General features: G+C 35.8%; 1 protein-coding gene across 2 annotated transcripts in view; it reads right to left on the bottom strand.

The window, feature by feature from the left end:
* Positions 1-5,809: 5,809 nt before the first annotated feature.
* CHEK1 (checkpoint kinase 1) overlaps positions 5,810-22,149 on the bottom strand; it is a 31,343-nt gene continuing 15,003 nt past the window's right edge. For both annotated transcript variants that reach the window (XM_059184015.1, XM_059184023.1), the window contains 8 exons: positions 18,553-18,741; positions 17,540-17,644; positions 15,446-15,541; positions 11,514-11,622; positions 11,079-11,256; positions 10,675-10,806; positions 7,864-7,965; positions 5,810-6,668 (listed from right to left, as the gene is read on the bottom strand). In XM_059184015.1, the coding sequence (XP_059039998.1) occupies positions 6,573-6,668; positions 7,864-7,965; positions 10,675-10,806; positions 11,079-11,256; positions 11,514-11,622; positions 15,446-15,541; positions 17,540-17,644; positions 18,553-18,741 (1,007 nt within the window). In that variant the 3' untranslated portion in view covers positions 5,810-6,572. The remainder of the gene's footprint in view (positions 6,669-7,863; positions 7,966-10,674; positions 10,807-11,078; positions 11,257-11,513; positions 11,623-15,445; positions 15,542-17,539; positions 17,645-18,552; positions 18,742-22,149) is intronic.

The raw sequence follows: 22,149 nt of genomic DNA, 5'->3' as shown, positions 1-22,149 counted from the left end.
AATGTGTATTTTATCTTTTTAAAGATTTTATTTATTTGACAGAGAGAAAGAGATCACAAGTAGGCAGAGAGGCAGGCAGAGAGAAAGGAGAAACCAGGTTCCCTGCTAAGCAGAGAGCCCGATGCAGGGCTTGATCCCAGGACCCTGAGCTAAGGGCAGAGGCTTAACCCACTAAGCCACCCAGGTGCCCCCAAAATGTGTATTTTAACTACAATGGAGTATTATGCAGCCTTTAAAAGGAATGAAATCTGATACATGCTACAACATGGGTGAACACTGAAAACAAATGTTTAGTGAAATCAACCAGACACAAAAGGACTAATATTGCATGACTGTACTTATACGAAGGACCAGAAATTTTCAAATTCATAGAAATAGACAATACAATTGGTGGGTGCCAGGAGCTAGTGGGGAAAAGTAAATGAGGAGTTAGTGTTTCGTAGGTATAAGAGTTTCAATGCAGGAAGATGAACAAGTTCTGAGAATGGATGATGGTGATAATTACATAACAGTGTGAATGTACTAAATGCTACTGAACTGGCACTTAAAAATAATTAAAATGATAAATTTTATGTTGTATATATTTTACCACAATTAAAACTAAAACTCAACACATTTCTTTTTTTGGATTCAGACAAGATTATTCTGAAATGTATGTGAAAAGACAAAGGACTAGAATATCTAATTTGAAATTAGATATTTTGAAAAGGTTAAACTGGAAGGAATCAACCTACCAAATTCACAATATATGTGTGTAGTAATCAAGGCTGTGCGGTATTATTGGACAGACAGACATATACAACAATGGAACAGAATAGAAAACTCAGAAACAGACCTACAAATACACCCAACTGATGCTTTTACAAAGATGCGAAAGCAATTCAGTGGAGGAAAGATAACCTTTTCATCATATGGCAATAGAACTAGATATTCAAGAGGCAAAGAAAAAAAAAACTTGACCTAAGGCATATACCTTGTATAATAATTAACTCAAAATGCATCACAGCCTTAAATGTAAAATGAAAAAACAATAACTTTTAGAAATAATATAGGAAAAATCTTTGAGACCTAAGTCTAGACAAAGGATTGTTAGACTCTGTGTCACAGATCCCAAAAATGTCATTCATAAAAATGAAAAATTAATAACTGGAATTCATTGAAGTTTGAAACTTTTGCTGTTTTCAAACCTGTTAAGAGGATGAAAAGGCAAACTACAAAATGGGAGAGCATGGGCGCCTGGGTGGCCCAGTGGGTTGGGCCGCTGCCTTCGGCTCAGGTCGTGATCTCAGGGTCCTGGGATCGAGTACCGCATAGGGCTCTCTGCTCAGCGGGGAGCCTGCTTCCTCCTCTCTCTCTCTCTGCCTGCCTCTCTGCCTACTTGTGATCTCTCTCTGTCAAATAAATAAATAAAATCTTGAAAAAAAAAAAAAAAAAGGAATGGGAGAGCATATTTGCAAACCACATATCCAACAAGAAACTAGTAACTAGGACATATAAAGAATTTCCAAAACTCAATATAAAAACTTTCAATTAAAATATGAATGAGACAGGATGCCTGGGTGGCTCAGTTGTTCATTAAGTGTCTGCCTTTGGCTCAGGTCATGATCCCAAGGTCCTGGAATCAAGTCCTGTGTCCAGTTCCCTGCTTTGCAGGAAGTCTGCTTCTCCCTCTGCGCCTCTCTCCACTCATTTTCTTACCAGTCTCTCTCACTTTCTCAAATAAATAAATAAAATCTTTTTTTTTTTTTTTTTTTAATGTCCTGTAAGGGGTGCCTGGATGGCTCAGTGGGTTAAAGCCTCTGCCTTCTGCTCAGGTCATGATCTCAGGGTCCTGGGATAGAGCCTCTCATCGGGCTCTCTGCTCAGCAGGGAGCCTGCTTCCCTCTCTCTCTCTCTGCCTGCCTCTCTGCCTACTTGTGATCTCTGTCTGTCAAATCAACAAATAAAATCTTTAAAAAAAAAAAAATTTTTTTTAAATGAGGAAAAGAGTGGGAGAGGCACTTCATAAGATACTCAACCTTATTTAAACTTAGGAAAGAGCAAATTAATACCAAACAAATATTACACACCAGTAACATGGCAAAAATTAGACTGACAGCATCAAATGGAAGGGAAAATCTGAAATACTAGAAACACATATTCTGTTGCTATGAAAAATCTGATACTTTAATAGATCATTCCAAACTGTTTTCCAGCAATTGCATCCTCTTTTCATGGTCATATAAATTGGTTCAATCACTTTGGAAAGAGTTTGCCATTATTCTACTCAAGTTGAAGATATGCACTGTCCTAAAACCTATTCATTCCACTCATAGGTATATACACTATTCTCCAGGACCTACAGAAATTCACAGACATATACAACAATGTTCTTAGCAGCAGTGTTAATAATAGTCTCAAACTGTAAATAATCCAAATATCCATTAGCAGTAGAGAGAATCCATAGTAGTGATATGTTCATAAATGGCATCCTATACAGTAACTAAAATCAATGAATTTGATACATGCAAGCTATTTGTGTTAATGAAAATAAAAAAGCAACATAAAAATTATGTACAGCATAATTTCATTTATATGAAGTTCTAAAACAGGCAAAACTAAACTGTATTATAAATAGGGGCACCCGAGTGGCTCAGTAGGTTAAGCATCTGCCTTTGGCTCAGGTCATGGTCCTGGGATCGAGCCCCACATTGGACTCCCTGCTCAGTGGGTGTCTGCTTCTCCCTCTGCCCCTACCCTGCTTGTGCTCGCTCTTAAACTCTCTCTCAAATAAATAAAAATATTTTTTAAAAAATAAAATAAAGATGCATAAATAGCTGAAAAAGCTAAAGAACCAAGGAGAGGATTATTATAAATTTTATGATTACTTCTGTGGGAAACGAGAGGGTTCTGAGAGGGAAGTGGTACAGGGGAAGGCTTGTGAAGGTCAGAAATGATTTTTCTGCAACTGAGTTTGATTAAACAGATTAACTTTACAAGTGCTTGTTAAACCATACACACTTTATGTATTTATATTTATCTCAACAATCATACCCACTTCACACACCACACTATGCATATATGCAATGCAGCACACGTTGACCTTTCTATCAAAATTTTAGCTGTTATCTTTGGGTAATAATTCTATTCCTCTCATTTTTACATTTTCCAAATTTTCGTCGATAAGCAAACATTACTTTTCATAATGGGAGTAAACACATTCTCCCAACAACATAATGAACACTGCAGAAAAATTATGGCAGCTTATGTTTATTGAATGCCTTTTGTGCAATATGGTATACTACAATCTTTAAATACATTAACTCATTTAAGATTAAAAACAACTCTAAAATGTAGTTATTATCAGTCTCTTTACAGAGGTGGTTGCCAATGCTCACATAATTATAAATGTGAGGGCTAATCTGCCCAAGTCTGAATGGAACGGCCTCCCCATTCTTACACAAATTCCATTAGCTGAGAATTCACCTTCTCCTTACAATATTCTGTAGCATTTTCTTCATCTGATATTTAATTCATTCATTTATTCAACAAATATTTATTTAGGTCCTACTATATTCCAGGTACTGTTCCACATACAAAATACATAAAGGGGCAGGAAGGGGGAGGGGAGATATACAAATGGGAAATGAAGTCTAAGTTTACATTTTGGTGGGGGAGACAGACAATAAATAATTTGAGATAGTAATCAGTTCTATGAAGAAAACAAAATAGGACAGTGATTGGGAATAGTAAAAACATCTGGGCCGAGATCTGAATGCTAAATAAGCCATGTGAACTACTGGAAGGGATTCCAGGTGGTGGCAGCTGTAAACATAAAAGCCCTGAAAGGGGAATGAGCTTGGGCATGCTTCACGAATAGAAGTAGAAGTAGATGGACACTCTGCCTGTAGTATGATGAAAGAAGAGGACAGATGGTGTATCTTGCAGTCCAAGCAAAGAATTTAGATGCCATTTTCGATGTAGTGGGAAGTCACTGGAGGTTTTTAAATAAGAGAATGTCAGAGTACGATTTATCTTTTTAAAAAAAAAAAGTTAGGACCTATGTCTAGGAAAGACTTGGAGGGAGAGAGGGTTGGGAAATGTCAAGAGTGGAAGTGGGAAGACATTAGTTTTTAGTAAGAAATCCAGGGAGGAGATGAAGGAGCTTGAACTAGAGTGGCAGCAATCAAAATGGACAGTAGTCTTCAGCTCTCAGATACATTCTAAGGATAGACCGGATCAATGAGTATCTATATCCTCACTTAACAACTATTCATTGCATGCTGTAAGACATCAGGCACTGTTCCTATAGGTGCTGGGGACACAGAATTGAACACAGCATATAGGATTCCCTGACCTCAAGGAGCTTATGTATTACATACTGCAGTGAGGGGAATAGATATTTAATAGGTAAATAAAAATATCTTATAATGTCAGATAGTAAGTGTTATGATGACAAATAAAGAATGATAGAAGTGGGGTAACATTTTAGATAAGTCAAGGAAAGACTTTGCATAATGGGTGACACTTAAGCAAGGAGTTAAAGTGAAGCACAAGCCACACAAATGTTTGGGAGTAAAGCACTCCAGGAAAAGGGAAGAGCAAAGGAAAAGATCTTGAAATAAGAGTATGTGCAAAGCAAATGCACCTAGGGCAGGATAAGTGAGAAAGAGGCAGAGCAGGCCCAGATGCTGGTAAGAGAGCAGATCCCATAAAGCCAGGAGGTAAAAGAGAAAATTTTGAATTTTTTTTTTTTTTAAAGATTTTATTTATTTATTTGACAGAGAGAAATCACAAATAGATGGAGAGGCAGGCAGAGAGGGAGAGAGGGAAGCAGGCTCCCTGCTGAGCAGAGAGCCTGATGCGGGACTCGATCACAGGACCTGAGATCATGACCTGAGCCGAAGGCAGCGGCTTAACCACTGAGCCACCCAGGCGCCCTTGAATTTTGTTTTAAGTGTGATGAAAAGCCATTAGAGTTGAGAACAGGGGAAGGATTCCTGATTCACATTTTAGAAAGATCATTCTGGCTGCCTTTTTGAACTGTTGAAGGATAAGTAATATGAAAAGAGAGGTAACAACAGTGCCTACAACTAGAGTGCTTCTAGTAGAAGTGTGAAGTAGGATAGATTGTGAATAATTTGTTAAATTGAATAGGATTTGCTGAATTAAATGTACAGTATGAAAACCAAGTCAAGGAAGATTTCTAGGGTTTTGGCTTAGAGAAATGGAGAGCTGAATGCAGCATTATTGGCATAAAGAGAAACTCGGGAGGAACAGGTTAGAAGACACAGACCAAAAGCTGGTTTTGGTCACATGTTCACTATGAGTCAAGTAGAAATGTCAGCTTGGCTGTGTCTTTAAAAGTCTAAAGCTCACAGGAGAGGCCAAAGTCTGAGATAACTGTTCTTGAGAGTTACTAAAGACAATTTTCAAGAACAAAATTTTTCATATTTGAGAATTTACTGGCTCAATTCTTAGGAGTCACCTATCACTTCAAATTTATTTCTCCTATGGATATACTGCAGTTAACACAATTTGCCAGTATACACTAATAAGCAATAAACTCTAACAATAAAATTTCACAAGTTCTTAGTTTCAGACTAAGATGATTAATTTTATAAATTACCAGGAAAAAGGAATACAAGGCCCAACCTAATACATTCAAAAATTAATATATATTTTATCAGAAGAACAAAGTCTTAGTAAATCTACTAGTAAAAGAATTAGGAATCAGATCTACTTTTTTCACAGTTTTCTTACTTCTCCCTCCTCTTTTATTTCCTACTACCTAGAAGCTTGGTCACCAAGAAGTCCACAGAGTTAGCTATTCATTTTCAAAATAGAATTTATTTCTGTAATAAAGAATTAAAATATGGCTGTGAAAGTAGATAATAATATAGAAAAATATTTTAAATGTGCAACAGTAATTTTAGAGTAAAGGTAGTTAAGCACTAGAGTCCATGCTCAACATCTACTTGAAAGACCAACCAGTATTTTATAATGGAGAAAACATATCTACTTGTAATTTTAATTAACAGTTATAATTCAAAAACAGATTTATATATCTGATAAAGCCCTTGTAAAAATATAAATACAAATCTTGAGGATATATTTTTTGAAGTTGGCTTCACTTTATAGACTGAAAAATTTACTGTCCAAAAGTCACAGGATTGCTTTATTACTAATCCATCCATATAATTAAATCAACATAGAGAAAATATACCTACTTTTTGGATGAAACCAAATGTCTTGTCAATAATGCAACAAGAATATCATCTTTCATTACATTGGCTGGTAAGCTCATGTATCCCCAAAGCTTGGTTTCCATCATATGGGTCTTTAGACACTAAACACAGGATGAAGAAATATCTAACGAATTCTATCCATCGGTTCCCCAAAGCTTTACTTACAGTGAAGATATAGATGTTGTTTGTATGAAGAACATGCAAAAAGAATTGGAAAGTGTTTGGCTAGAGGGAAGTCAACTCTTCAGAGACTATTGTTTGCAGTTTGCAGAATAGGTTAATCTTCTCTAGGAAGAATAATGTCAACATAGCAGCACTATATTCATCAGGAATCCAATGGATCTCTCATGTGGCAGGAAGCCAAACCTTCTGGCTGCTCACAACATCACTCAGCTTCCCTTTAATCTTCAGGAAGTGTCTCTTGAATTCTAATCCATCACCCTATATTAGGAATAATATCCAAAAATAATATAAAAAAAACAGACTGCCATAAAATCAAACTCTCTTTAGTGGTTAAGAGACAAACGTCCTTAGCTATGTCCAGTTACAATTCTCATCGGTCCTCTTATGAAGACCAAATATCCTAGAAGAAATGGCTACATAAATAATTCCAACTTGCTTTTGGGCCTATCACCATTCCCAACACACTGGGCTCAGAGACAGAAACAATTACACCTTGTTATTTAAAGCATTGCCATCTAGGGACCTAAGTCACTGTTTTCCATTGGCACTGGGGGTTTAATTTAAATTTAAATTAAGCTACACAACTACACTGAAGTCTTGTCAAAAAAAGCCAGTCATTCAGTTATGAGGATTTCATTACACTAGAATCTTAATAATTTAATTCCATACTAAGCATCTAGACAATAAATTTCCAATTTTAGAATGTGACCTATTTCTCCAACCTCCTTTAGGATCATGTACAATCTCTCAGGAAACAGAAAAAATGCTTTTTTGGTCTTATATACCAAGGCCAAACTATAACCTCAGAATCAGTAATTCCTAAAGAAATAATCAGAAATGTGAACAAGACTCCCTCTCTCTCTCTCTCTCTATATATATATATAGAAATTATAGACTTATAACAGATAAATGTTCATCAGTTATACTGTACATTTTGACACACATAATTGTTATTAAAAAGATATATATATGGATTAAATAAGAAATTTAGAATGATTTAAAATATTCAGGGTAACTACTGTTGCACAGTATAATTTAGGATTATTTTTATTTTTACTTATTTACATTTTCTACAAAAAACTTCTATAATAAGGAAAATGTCATTTGGAAAAACTATGTTTTAGAAGGATAATGACAAAACAAATGTTCAGAACACTGAATGAAAAAGAACAAGTTACCACATATTTATAAATGCCATGTATATAAATTTAATACCATTTAAAAAATTCTACCATAACGAAGACTACCATAATGAAATAGTATAAAATAGGTCTCTGTTCTCTCTGGATGATAAGATCAAACTTTATTCCTATTTTCTCCATTTTATATTTTCATATTTTTAGGTTTCTATAATGAACATTGTATTAATTGTATTGTATTAATATTAATTGTATTGTATTAATATTAATACTTCTTTAATATCAGCAAAACAGTTTAAAAAAAAAAAAAGTACCTTAGAAAGCCGAAAGTCAACCAAGATCTTCTCATCCATTTCTACCAAATTCACTTTGAAAATCAGTTTATTGTTTCTCCTATCAGTTGTTGATACAGTAACCTAAGGCAATAAAAATAAGTTTAGCCCAAATTACAAAACCATTTGTAATACTTCTCATTTCAAGGAATGACTAAAAAACACACTGGTATACCACAATTGTGCAACAGTGAAACCTCATGTTCTGGGAAAGTACAAGATGCTTCACACATACACTGCTGGTGGGAATGTACAACAGTGCAGCTGCTTTGGAAAATCACTTGGCAGCTCCTCAAAAAGTTAAACATAGAGTTACTATATACCTTAGCAACTCCATTAACAGGTATATTACCTAAGAAATTGGACGTGTATTGTTATGGGTTGAATTGTATCCCCTCAAAATTCATATGTTGAAGCCCTAACCTCTCAGAATGTGACTATATTTGGAGACTGGGCCTTTAAAGAGGTAACTGAGTTAAAATGAAACCACTAAGGGGGCCCTTATCCAATATGACTGGTATCTTTGTAAGAAAAAAAAAATTAGGATACAGAGAGAGAGAGATACCAGGTATGCATGTGTAAGGAAGAAAGGCCAGATGAGGAAGCAGCAAGAGGGCTGCTATCTGAAAGGCAGAAGAGAGGCCTCAGAAGAGACCAAACCTCCCAGCACCTGGATCTTGGACTTCCATCTCTCAAATTGTGAAAAAATAAATTTCTGCTATTTAAGCACCTAGTCTGTGATTATTTTGTTATGACAGCCCTGGCAAAGTTCATAAAAAACTTGTATAAAAATGTTCGTAGCAACATTACTCATAATAGCCAAAAAGTAGAAACATCTCAAATGTCCATCAACAGGTAAATGGTTAAATAAAATGTAGACTTCTATCCACATAATGGAAAATTATTCTCCCATAAAAAGGAATGAAGTACTGATAAATGTAAACAACACGGATTAACCTTGAAAACATGCTAAGTAAAAGAAGACAGATATAAAAGGCCATTTATATGATATTATATAATTCCATTTATATGAAACATCCAGAATAGGCAGTCCATAGAAACAGGAAGTAAATCAGTGGCTGCCAGGAAATGAAGGGAGGAAAGAATGAGGAGTGACTGCCAATTGCCATAGAGTTTATTTTCGGGGCAATGGGATGTTCTGTAATTAAATGATGATGGTAGCACAATCTTGTGAATATACCAAAACCACAAAATTATACACTTTAAAATGGTTAAAGTGATGATTTTTAGGTTACATGAGTTTCACCTCAATAAACCTACTTGATTTAAGAAAAAAAAAAAAAAATAGGGGCACCTGGGTGGCTCAGTGGGTTAAAACTCTGCCTTCAGCACAGGTCATGATCTCAGGGTCCTGGGATCGAGCCCTACACCAGGCTCTCTGCTCGGCAGGGAGCCTGCATCCCCCCCCACCCCCATGCCTCTCTGCCTGCCTTTCTGCCTACTTGTTATCTCTCTCTGTGTGTCAAATAAATAAATAAAATCTTTTTTAAAAAATTTTTAAAAAATAAAATAATAAAATAAATTACCTATACAACTGAGAGGAAAATCAGGCTGGCCTCAGATTTCTGCATAGTAACAACTTCCCCTACCTTTTAATTTTGAAAGCTTACAAATCTACAAAAAAAAACCTGAAAGAATCTACAATACATAAATATATATTCTTCACTGGTCTTAACAACATAGATAAGTATATGTTTATTTGACTTTTTTTAATGTGGTTGTCTTTTTTTTTTTTAAGTTTTCAACCAAGCTACTGAAAACAAACACTTCACTTCAACATGTTTCTCCTATGAACAAAGACATTCTCCTACAAACCACAGTATTATGATAACACCCAAGAAATTTGGCACTGATACAAAAATATTATTTAATACAAAACCATATTCAAATTTCCCCAATTATCCCAATAACATCCTTTATAGCTTTTTTTCTTTAAATCCATGATTTAGTGAAAAATCATGCATTACATTGTTTTTCAGACCTCTTTAATATATAATATTCACCTCCACTTGTTTTTTGTAACATGAGGTTTTTGAAAAGCCTAAACACATTAGAATTTCAATGTTACAAATATGCTATAATAATATAAACAACAAAATATGGTAGGCGGGAGCAGGGGAGATGGAAGAAATACGGGATTGTTAATATATTCATTTTTCACAGAAGGGAATCTTTCCTACTGTTACAGTAAGTATATACCGTTTTTAAAAACATGACTTGCAGGGCACCTGAGTGGCTCAGTGGGTTAAAGCCTCTGCCTTCGGCTCAGGTCATGATCCTAGGGTCCTGGAATCGAGCCTGCTTCCTCCTCTCTCTCTGCCTACCTCTCTGCCTACTTGTGATCTCTGTCAAATAAATAAATAAAGTCTTAAAAAAAAAAAAAGACTTGCTTCTCTTGATATTTTTAATAAACGTAAAGAAGACTTTCAATATTATTTCTTAAGGTAAAGAACATTTTACTTAAGTCTTTGCAATTTCAATTGTTGTTCTTTCTTTACTTATTTTTCTGTCAGAGAGAAAGAGAGGTGAGAGAGAGGATGAGAGCACAAGCAGGGGGAGTGGCCAGCAGAGGAAGAAGCAGGCTCCCTGCTGAGCAAGAAGCCTAATGTGGGACTCCATCCCAGCACCCTGGGATCACAACCTGAGCCAAACGTAGACTAAACGACTAAGCCACCCAGGTATCCCCCAGTTGTTTTTCAAAAATATTCTGATAATGATCATTTTTTACTTAAAATATTTACATTTTTCTTCAGGAAAATCTATGAAACATACCTGATTCATACAACTCTTTTTCCACTGATAGCCCAATTTCTCACAAGTCTCTTTCAGGCATTGATAAGACTTGTCTGCATCCAATTTGGTAAAAAATCGTGTCATCCTTTTAACCAAGCGCTGCCAAGGGTTCTACATGTCAAACAGAAGAAAACTGAATAAATATGGTATTACCAAAAGCAGTCATATTATAGCTATTTGGTCTGAAAATTCCTTTCTGTGACTTAAGATTCTTATACAGGACAGCAACCTTTAAATCTCTCTTCCTTGTTAAAAAAAAAAAATGTGTATATGCTAAAGTGTTAATACTGTATTTCTAAGATTTATACATTTGTTTTAAAAAAGGCTTTATGACAAAACTAGAGGTTCTTCACCACTTATCTGATAAAATTAAATTCCCTTACCTGTGAGGATCCTGGAGTGCCAAGTAATTGACTATTCAGAAGCATGTGATCAGGACATGTGGGTTGGGAAAAACTGATCCCTTGTACCAGTTTATCAATATATGAAGGACTGGTGTCCCATAATGAAAGACCTGTCCGTGGTTCTGGCTGGGAACTGGAATACTTCACATTTTCTTCACTGGAGCATTAAGATATGGGGGAAAAAAAAAAAAAAAAAAAAAAAAAATATATATATATATATATATATATATATATATATCTTCAGGTAAAATCAATCAGGCAAAAAAAAAAAAATCAATCAGGCCTTTCTTACACCACTTACCATTCTCACACTGATAAAAATTACATTCATTATTAAGAAAAAATATATAATGTATTGTTTTGTATGGGAATATTGCATTCAACAACTATTTGATCTTTATTAATTAATCTTACCTAGAGGCACTGTTCACTGGAGAGAAGTCCAAATTGGATTGAATGTGCTTAGAAAATCTGGTAGGAGATTCTGATACACCACCTGAAGTGACTCGGGGCCTCTTTGCCCCTAAAAAAAAAAAAAAAAAAAAAGTACATGTTGTACATGATTATGTAAGAAATGTGGTCATTATATTTATTTAAGAAATGTGGTCATTATAAACTCAGAAGGATTCACTTGTCAAATTACACATTTCACAAATCCTGACTTATAAGTATGTTCCAAATGTTGGATTTTATACTATAAGGCCATAGCTTTAATGGTACCTTTTACAGTAACAGACAATGGTCTATGAAGACAAAGAGACCAAGTTAAAAAATCAAAACATTTTAAAATAAATAATTGATGGTAATGGCAATAAACATTATGAATCTACTCTATCCAACACTCTTTGCTCTCCTGAAAAAGGTACCAAGAATAATTATTACACAGAATATGATGCCACTATAAAATCATGGTTACTCCCCTTAGCTGGATCCTCAACAATGACAGATGGTTCCTTTGTTTCTCTAGTCAGTTTCCTCTCCCTTTCTCCAAATGATTACTTCAAAACTTCTATACTCTTGTTAAATTCCCACAACTACCCATCCTTTTCTCCCTTCCATGCTCCTATCCAAGGCCCAGCCCTCTACTTATATGTGAGCCCCATACCCTCCTTTCTCTTCAGGGATCTTGATGCTCCTTCATTCCTTCTCTCTTAGACCTTCAGCCTTTTCCTCTCAACTGGAACTGTCCCTAAACCATTTAAACACACTTAATTTAGCCAAACATTTTATTTATTAATTCATTCATCCAAATATTTTATTAAGGCTACTATGCATCAGGCAGTAAGATGAAAGAAATAGCATGCTGGAATGCTGATGAGAAAGAAGAGAAAGAAAAATTAATGATGCAGGAGGAAGGCAGAAGAATTGCTAGACAATATCCTTGAGTAAACAAAAGAGAACTGGGCCTTTGTTAATATATTCATCTTTGTGCACAAGACAGATTTGACTTATATCTGGAGCAAAGCGGGGTATATGAGCACAGAAGCACCTGGTCAGGTGAGTATAGATGATGAAGAGAGTTTGTGGAAGTTCTCTTATGATTGTTTCTACTCAGTGAAACAGGAAGTACTGTCACTGGCTGAGAATGTGGATGAGGAAGGAGAAAAAAGAAAAGGTATAAAAATGCGATTTAGAAGCCTCTGCTTTCAGCTCGGGTCATGGTCCCAGGGTCCTGGGATCGAGCCTCATATGGGGCTCTCTGCTCGGCGGGGAGCCTGCTTCCTCCTCTCTCTCTGCCTGCCTCTCTACCGACTTGTGATCTCTCTCTGTCAAATAAATAAATAAAATCTTTAAAAAAAAAATGCGATTTAGGAGAGTGCGGTTGTGAAAGAAGTGGAGAAATGCACTGTAATTGTCTGGCAGAGTTAAGGGCTCACTTGAGATTAGTGATCCTGAATTTTTAAAGTGAACACTGTTATGTATTTTGGTCTAAATACCATCAGCTGTGCAGGTGTAAGTATAGAATAGGCAGAAGACTGGATTAAACTTGGGTTGGGTTTTGACCAGTAAGCATGATGAAAAGAGAATAGGACCAGAAAGCAGAAGCTGAATATAAAGAAGTCATTATAATGACTGACCTTGGGATTTAAAGTAGTGAGGATGGGGGCGTCTGGGTGGCTCAGTGGGTTAAAGCCTCTGCCTTCGGCTCAGGTCATGATCCCAGGGTCCTGGGATCAAGCCCCACATTGGGCTGTCTGCTCAGCAGGGAGCCTGCTTCTTCCTCTCTCCCTGTCGGCCTCTCTGCCTACTTGTAATCTCTATCAAATAAATAAATAAAATCTTAAAAAAAAAAAAGTAGTGAGGATAGAACTGAGGACCTAGTGAGGTAGCAGATAAGAGACAGTGAAAAGGAAGAATTAGTGGATTTCATTTCCACTATAGGGTCAAAGGATTGCTGGAGTCAGGGTACTAGAGGAGGAAACCAGAAAAAAATTTGCCAGTAGTCAAAGCAGGATACTTAAAGAGAAGATCATTAGAAAAGAGCAAGGAAATATAAGATCAGGATACTGGAAGAATCATCCAAATGAATATTTAAATCACCAAGAACCACAACAAAATGTACATTAACAGTCTTATTGGGGAGAGTAACAATGTGGCAGGAATTTTCATTAGGGGTTCAAAAGCTGATTGTAACAAGGATGGAACTGTGGGTGGTAATCTGATAATAAGAGATTCAAAATGAAGTTGGGGAGAAATGTAGGAAAAAGGGAGAAAGTGGCAAGGATGTCTGTCCCACCCCATGTTTCAAGGGCAGGAGCATGTTGGAAAGAATACATCTACCACTGGTGAGGAAGCCTGTGTTCCCAGGGGAGAGTTGGATTACTATTAGAATAGAATGAAAGGTAAAAGACGCATTTAGAGAAGAGTTAAAAACTCATTCATCTCCAGCCATTGTCCTCTCTCCTTCCATTCACAGCCAGACTGCTTGAATAAGCTGTCTACACTCTGCTTCATTATCTCTCTTTTAGACTATAGTCACTGTACTGGACAATTACTCCCACCTCTCCACCAATCCTGTTCCTGCCACAACCATGAATAATTACTGGGAAAACTTTTAGGCTGCATGTTATCAACTCACTTAACAGTATCTGCTACTATCCTGCATTTTCTTCTCTTAGCTTCAATTCCTCCATGTTCTCTTGATGCTCCTCCCACCTCTTTGGCTGTTTTTCTCCGTCTCCCTGGCCTCTACCTACCACTTAAATATTGGCATTGCGTACAGTTTCATATACACTATTTCATCTACCAGTTTAAATTACCATCTATTTGCAGAAAACACCAAATATCGACATCTCAAGTCTGGCCCTATCTCCTGAGTTACACACATACACAATCCCCTTATTAGACAGTTTTACTTCTCAGATTCATAATATCCAAAAACAAATAAAATTTCCCCCCAATTCTATTTTTCTTGAGTTATATCTCAGTATATGGTACCATCATTTTGAGTTAGTCAACCCAGAAAGGAGTCCTCCTGGATTCCTCATCCTCCTTCATTTTCTATATATGAACAATCACTAGACCTATCAATTCTAATTGGTAAATTTCTTTGAAATCTACTTCTTCCTTTCAATCCCATTGCCACTAATCTCATCCAGGGTACCATCTTCTCACATCTAGGATAAAAAATGTCAAAAACAATGAAAAAAAAAAAGAGATAGCCAGAAAGATCTTTTAAAACCAAATATATGATCATATACTTACTGGCTTAAAAATCTCTCAAAAGCTTCCTCAATGGCCTTAAGTTTAAAGCTCAAAATCCTTAATGTGATTTAAAAGTTCCCCCTCCCCAATTTGGTCACTACCTAGCTTTCTAGCTTCATCTCAAACCTCTCTCCCTTCTTTATTTGCTCATCTACTCAATAAACATTTGCTTAGAGCCTACAATGTACAACACACTGCGCTAACCACTGGTGACACCATGATGAACAAGCCAGACATGGTCCATGCCATACTGGCCTACTTTTAAGTTCCTCAAATGTACCACCTTCCAAATTCTAAGACTCTCCAGATGTTGCTTCCTCTGTTCAGAATCTGCCACTCATCTTTCTAGTACTCATCGGGCTAGCTCTCCTTAAATCTTTAGACCTTAGATTTAATGTGATTCCCTCAAGACAAGTTTTTTCTGTTACTTAAGACTTAGTCAAACACTTAGCTATAGTACTCTGACCTTCTATTAATAAAATTCAAAATTATTTTTTGTATTTCTATTTTCCCAACTAGACATTATAACCAACCTACATAAAGACAGAAACCACAGACATCTTGTGTTACTGACTTGTAATACTGACAGCAAGTGTCTTTTCTTTCACAGAAAAAAATACTCATATTTTTCAGGATATTACCTTTCTTGAGTGGTTTATTGTACCATCTATCTTTTTTGATGTCTGGGATGGTAATCCTTACTGATGGATTCTCAACTAGGATTTTATGCAGCAAAGCTGAAAATAAAATATTAATACAACATTTATAAAAGAGTCATGCAGATTAAAAACTTGTGCTGTGGAACATTTTCTCTAATAGTCTCCTTATATCCAAATATTTCTGGGCAAGAGAAGAAATAAACCTACTACATTATTGCTTTAATTTCATGTAGTTGCTCTTTGCTAAATTCTCAGGTCTGAATTTTTGTTGTCTGCAAACAAGGAGAACATGAGCCAGTTGCAAATGTTTCTCCCCGTGTATGACATTAACAAAAAGATACAAAAACCCTCATCAATTTTCAATACCAAATGTTACAGTTCTAATATGTCAATGTTATGTCCTTATTCACCCAGTTTTATGAGGAAAATCTACTTTCCAATAACTTTTTAAGAGAAAATAACATAAGCAACTATCAACCTAAAGTATCTTATCTTCATAAAAAATTCATGTTTCCAAAACATAAAATTATTTTCTAATGGACCAAGGTTAAAATGAAAAACTGAAACTATAAAAAACACAAAAACACAGGGAATTTTCTTCTAAGTTAAAGGAAGGGAAGACCTTTCCAAACATAACAATACAGTCAGAAAACCACAAAGCACAAAAATAGTAGATTTGAATAAAAATATAAAACTTCTGCATGTGAAAACAGCATAAACAAAATAAAAATGCATGGCAAATTGTGAAAAATATCTGTAACAAATGCAAAGATCTAATGATATTAATGTTTAAAAAAAAAAACAACTCATATAAAGTATTAAGAAAATCTCCCTGGTAGCAGTGAGTAAAACAGATCATCCACAAAAATGGACAAAAAGCTAGCAATGGCTATACCACCTCACTGATATTAAATTTAAAATAAAGATAAGAAATAGTGACTACAGGGATACCTAGGTGGCTCAATCTGTTAAGCAACAGACTCCTAGTTTCCAGAAAGTTTGTGATTTCCAAATCCTGAGACTAGGCCTGATGCTGGGCTCCACACTCAGTGCAGAGTCTGCAGAAAACACTTTCTACCCTTCCCCATTGCACGCATACACCATGTGCACTCTCTCTTTTGAAAATAAATAAATCTTAAATAAATAAATAAAATTAAATAAATAAATCTTTGGGGCCTGGGTGACTTAGTCAATTAAGTGTCTGCCTTTGGCTCAGGTGAGGATGAGCCCCCAAGTCAGGCTCGCTGCTCAGTGGTGACCCTGCTTCTCTCTCTGCCTGCTGCTCTCCCTACTTGTACACGCATGCTCTCTCTTTCTGTCAAATAAATAAATAAAGTTTTTCAAAATAATGTCTTTATAAATAAATAAATAAATAATTGAAATCTTTTTAAAAATTTAAAAATTTAAAAATATTAACTAACGAGATTGTACGAAGTTTCTAAAAAGCAATTTGGCCAAGTAAGCCATAATAATTAAAAACTGCCTACATCCCTAACACTTCTGGATTTGTTTTTTAATTAAATAATTTAAAGGTATGTGCATTATGTGGATGATCATATCATACGTCTTTAACGAGTGAAAAATTTAAAAAATATACAAATCTCTAAAAAAAGTGAATTGGATGAATATAGTAAACATACCCACATAGTAATATTCCATCACAGCCTTTAAAACAATAATGTAGACCTAAAATTATAGTCACTGGAAAAATGTCCATGACTATAGCATAAAGGCAAAGAAATAGGTTACAAGATAGCATATGTAGTGTGATCTCATTTTCTATAGAAACATACATACTTATAAATAATATGCATATATAGCAAACGTATATATTTGTTATACATCTTTTCAACAAAGTGTAGAACTGCATATCAAAATATTAAAAAAAGCTATTTCTGAGTGCTGGGCTTATATAGTTGTTGGTTTTTTTAATACTATTTTCTAATCTGCTTGCAAGGATCATAGATTACTTACATGATTATTTAAAAGCTAGAAAGAAAAATATATAAAGAAAAAATTCAATCACCAGGCTTCATTATCTAAGAAATCAGTACTTTCAATCAACATTCCAGTTACCTAAAGGAGCTGAATCAATTTTTTTCCAAGGGTTGAGGTATGTTTTTTTTTCTTTCCAATCAGAGTATTCCTGACAACTGTCACTGGGCTGGTCCCATGGCAATTCTAAAAAAGAAACAAGTCTCAGTTTTCTGAGTGTTCACTTTATCACACAGTAAAGATTTTAAAGGAAAACAGTCAACTATACAAACCCATTAAAAGTTTCCACCAAATTAATTCAATATTATTTTCAAACTAAGAATGCCAACTCACGTAAATCTTAGAGGCACTTCAAAGATAAACCAATTCTGCTCTACCGTTTCCAAAATTATTCACATGAATCTTAGAGAGGCTGCTATTGTGATACTTCATACATACCAGGTGCCTCCTTAGCGCAGTAGGCAGCGCGCCAGTCTCATAATAGCTATACATACCTCATTTTTAAAAAGCTTTGGAGGTGCCTCGTTAGCGCAGTAGGTAGCGCGTCAGTCTCATAAAAAGCTTTGGGATTCAAAGTTCCAACTTAGTTATAAATAAATTCACTATTAAAATACTATCACATACGGGATGCCTGGATGGCTCAATCGGGTAAGCATCTGCCTTCAGCTCGGGTCATGACCCCAGAGTCCTAGGATCGAGTCCTGCACGGGGCTTCTTGCTCAGCAGGGTGTCTCCTTCTCCCTCTCCCACTCCCCTGCTTGTGCTCCCTTTGGCAAATAAAGAAAATCTTTAAAAAATAAAATAAAGGGGCGCCTGGGTGGCTCAGTGGGTTAAAGCCTCTGCCTTCGGCTCAGGTCATGATCCCAGGGTCCTGAGACAGAGCCCCACATTGGGCTCTCTGCTCAGAGGGGAGCCTGCTTCCCCTGCCACTCTGCCTGCCTCTCTGCCTATTTGTGATCTCTGTCAAATAAATAAATAACAAAACAAAATACTATCATATAAATATGGTTTCCCTTGGTTTGTTTCATTTATTTTGGTATAACAAATCTGGCTTTCCTAGGACAGGAGTTCCATCACGATTAAAGAGCTCTTACCTCCAGCCAACATTGCCGTAAGTACTATTCCACAGGACCAAACATCAACAGGTTCTGCGTGAAATTCTTTTCTTTTTAGAAGTTCTGGAGCAACATAAGGTAAAGTACCGCACATCTTGTTCAATAAACGTTCACGATTATTATGCCGAAACACTGTGGCCAAGCCAAAGTCAGAGATTTTGAGGTTATCTAAACCAAAGGAAAAATTGAATGGCACTGGATAAAAATGTTTTATAAATAGATATACTTAAAGGAATTAAGATTTTATTGGAAAATCACTGGTATTACTTACAAAGTGTATAGCACTTTTCTACCTTAAAATGACAAAAAATAATTTTTTAAAAGATTTTAGTTATTAGAGAGAGCACAAGCGAGAGAGAACAAGCAGGGGGAGGGGTAGAGGGAAAGGAAGAAGCAGGCTCCCCACTGAGCAGGGAGCCCGATGTAGGGGCTCTATCCCAGAACCCAGGGATCATGACCTGAGCAAAGGCAGACGCTTAAATGACTGAGCCACTCAGGCACCCCAAAAAAGAAATTTTAAAAAGAAGAAATAAAAAATATCATCACATAACTAAAACTAGAAAAAGACCTCATTGCTTCTATTAACTTAAGAGAAAAATCATCAATATACAAAACAGTTTGGACTAGGTTAAAGAAAGAAACGAGTCTAAAGGGATTGCCCTTCTGGAAAAAGGGCACTCTAGTTGTGGTTGAAAGCACAGGCAAGAACTTCATCAACTTGTACAGAGGGCAGGAAGGAAACACCAATAACATGACAGGCACAACTTTTTCAGCAGCAAATAAACCCAGCTGACAGGAAGAAAATATGTAAAGATGTACCAAAGCTTAAGATCCACAAACCACTAGAACTTCTTGTCAAAGTTTAGAAAAGAAGGAACACTGCACAAAAAAAAAAAAAAAAAAACCAGAAAAACAAAATTTCCTCTAACTTCCTTCCCATCTTTAACAAATGTCCTGTAGGCAGGACTTTCAACTTATTCTGTCCTTAGTGAATATTCACCATAACTGAGTGACACTGTGCTAGCCAATGCAGGTAAATAAATTACTGAAAATTAAAAATAAACAGCCATTGAAAAAGTTATAAAAATACAAAGAATTTTAAGATCTTATAGCAAGGGACTCTAATCTAATCTTAGGAGGGAGGGAAGTCCCCCTATTACCAAGGTGTGAAATGGTACAGCCTTTTTAGAGGGCAATCTGGCAATCTAGCAATTTTGAAATAGTCACTCTTTGAAATAGTAATTCCCATTTCCAGGACCATAAACACAGAAACATTCCCTAAAATTCACAAACATAAGCAATATGTTTGTGAATAGCTTAAATATCTGTAAATAGCTTAAATATCCATCAATAAAGAAATGGTAAAATCTTATTGCACATGTATACAATGAAAACTATATTGATAAGTTGCTTTTTTAAAAAAAGGCACCTGGGTGGCTCAGTCAACTGAGTGTCCGACTCTTGGTTGTGTCTCAGGTCATGATCTTGAGGTCCTGGGATCAAGACCTGTGCCCAGCTCCCCACTCTGCAGAATCTGCTTGTCCCTCCCCCCTTGCCCCTCCCCCTGCTTTCTCTCTCTGGAATAAATACAATCATTAAAAACAAAACAAAACAAAACTATCTGTAGTATTGACATGGAACAGGGTATAAATGAAAAAAAAAAAGACAAGTGCCATAGCAAATATCCATTATAACACAACCCAATTGGACCTGTGCACAAATCTACAGAACAGATACTGCTGTTCTATCTCTTTAAATCTAGAAACAATTTTAATGTCCTAAAATAGGGTTTTGATTCTTTGAAAATCAAGTATATCCACACAATATAATACGTAAGACATTGATGATGTTTACCTCAATTTCAATTGGGAGGCAGCTACTCTAATTATCCTTTTAATAGCTATATATGACACAATCTTGACAAATCACTGAGATTAAGAGTGGCAAGTTATCAGTGAAAATGCTAATAGGTAACTGTAACATTCCTTGAATTTTGTTGTTTCCATATGTCTGCAACATATGGTTGTAAAGACCTGCATATAATAAATTCTAAATTGAGGAGTGTGCTTATCTCTGAGAAAAAGGGAATACATTTGTGAAGGAATACAGAGGACTTGGACTATATTTGTAATGTTTTCTTTTTTAAAAAGACTATGAAAGGCATATGAAAATTTATATAAAACATATATGATATAGTAAATATGTTAAATATTGAGCAAGAACAAATATACATACATATTTCCTTTGAAATCCCCTATAATTACTTCCCTCAATATATTCCCTTCCCTACCTTCTCAGAAGTGACTACCATTCTGATTTTTGTTTTAATATGCTCTTTTTTGTGTGATTTTCCCCATATTTGTATTTCTAAACAATATATTTGATTTTACATATTTTTGAACTTCATATAAATAGAAGCATACTTGTATGAATATCTATGAAACATACCCATGTCATTACTTGTACCTATAAATCATCCATTTCATAATTTATCTATTCCATTGTTGATAGACATTTACGTTGTTTCCAGCATTTTGCTATTTTACACCACTGTTTTGAGCAATGTACTTATGTATAGCTTTTTTAAGATTTTATTTATTTATTTTTGCATGAGAGAGGGCATGAGTTGGGGGGCAGAGGCAGGGGGGTCTGCGGCAGAGGGAGAAACAGACTCCCTGAGGAGCAGGGAGCCCGATGCTGGGCTCGATCCCAGGACTATGGGATCATGACCTGAGCCTAAGGCAGACACATAACTGACTGAGTCACCTAGGCATGCTAATGTTTTATTTTTTAAGCCAGATTAGTATACAGGTAGTTATTTTATTTTTATTTTACTATATCGTATATGTTTTATATAAATTTTCATATGCCTGAACTTTTTAAGTAAGCTCTACAGCCTGGGTACCTACCTAGGTGGCTCAGTCAGTTAAGCGTCTACCCTCAGCTCAGGTCATGGTCTCAGCGTTCTGGGATGGAAGCCCACATTAGGCTCCCTGCCTAGCAGGGAGTTTGTTTCTCCCTTTGCCCCTCTGCCTGCTTACGTATGCTCTCTCTCAGATAAATAAATAAATCATTTTTTTAAAAAAAGGAAGCTCTACACCCAACATAGAGCTCAAACTCACAACCCTAAGATCAAGAGTAGCATGCTTTACCAACTGAGCCAGCCAGGAGCCCTATGCCTAAATTTTTTTTTAAGTTTTAAGTAACTGTAAACGTTTTTATGTAACATAAATACAAAATAAAATAATGTCCTGAAAAATAAAACCCACATGCATATTAAAAAACCATATATTCTATAATCTAACTTAAGATTATACGTATGTGGCTAAAGATATGTATATCTCCCTCATCTTCAACCCAAATAGATTCTCTTATTATCACCATTTATAAAGAAGGACAGTAAGGAGAGAAGGTACGTAATGCCAGCTTGCCCACAGCTATACACCCACTATGAGGTGGCCTAGATTAAACCTAGGTTCAAATGACTCTAAATCCCGAGCTCTTAACACTATGCTGTACTGCCTCTAACAGAAAAAAGTAATCCTTTTTCCCCCAAACCCACATTAACTCAAAAAA

This window comes from Mustela lutreola, chromosome 1 (genome assembly GCF_030435805.1).
Source record: "Mustela lutreola isolate mMusLut2 chromosome 1, mMusLut2.pri, whole genome shotgun sequence".
Classification (NCBI taxonomy): domain Eukaryota; kingdom Metazoa; phylum Chordata; class Mammalia; order Carnivora; family Mustelidae; genus Mustela; species Mustela lutreola.
Note: the sequence above shows the minus strand (reverse complement) of the source record. Positions and strands in the feature narration are given on the sequence as shown.